Here is a 564-nt window from a genome sequence, read left to right as displayed (position 1 = left end):
AGAAAACCGCCGTGGTGATCGACCTGGGGCAGGCCTTCACCAAGTGAGTGCCCCGCCGGGATTTGGGGGTGTCCGGTCTGGGGAAAGGAAAGGTGCAGGGAGACCTTAGAGCCCCTTGCAGTGCTTTAAAGGGGCTCCAGGAGAGCTGGAGGGGGATTTGGACAAGGGGCTTGAGTGACAGGCAATGGGGGAATGGCTTCACACTGCCAGAGCACGGGTTTACATGGGATATTGGGAAAAATTCTTTGCTGTGAGAGTGCTGAGGCCCTGGCACAGGGTGCCCAGAGCAGCTGTGGCTGCCTCTGGATCCCTGGAAGTGCCCGGGACCAGGTTGGACAGGGCTTGGAGCAACCTGGGATAGTGGAAGATGTCCCTGCTTGTGTCAGGGGGTGGAATGAGATGGTTTTTAAATCCCTTTCCCATCCCAACCATTATTCCAAGAATAAATATGTGAGGTTTTCCCCTGTCTCGATCTGTGTGGTGTGGAGCTGGTAATGAACAGCCTACGTTTTTAATCTTGTGTTTTAGATTAAAACAAGATTTAGCTCGAGTGCTGAAGCAGGA

The 564-nt window shown here is 53.4% G+C and overlaps 1 protein-coding gene across 1 annotated transcript in view; it reads left to right on the top strand.

Moving 5' to 3' along the window:
• Positions 1-564, top strand: part of ACTR10 (actin related protein 10) — a 16,108-nt gene that overhangs the window by 4,520 nt on the left and 11,024 nt on the right. The window contains exon 2 of the mRNA XM_014311831.2: positions 3-43. Within this exon, the coding sequence (XP_014167306.1) occupies positions 3-43 (41 nt within the window). The remainder of the gene's footprint in view (positions 1-2; positions 44-564) is intronic.

The sequence above is a fragment of the Geospiza fortis genome, unplaced genomic scaffold, assembly GCF_000277835.1.
Source record: "Geospiza fortis unplaced genomic scaffold, GeoFor_1.0 scaffold23, whole genome shotgun sequence".
Classification (NCBI taxonomy): Eukaryota; Metazoa; Chordata; class Aves; order Passeriformes; family Thraupidae; genus Geospiza; species Geospiza fortis.
This window is presented reverse-complemented; position numbering and strand designations above follow the sequence as displayed.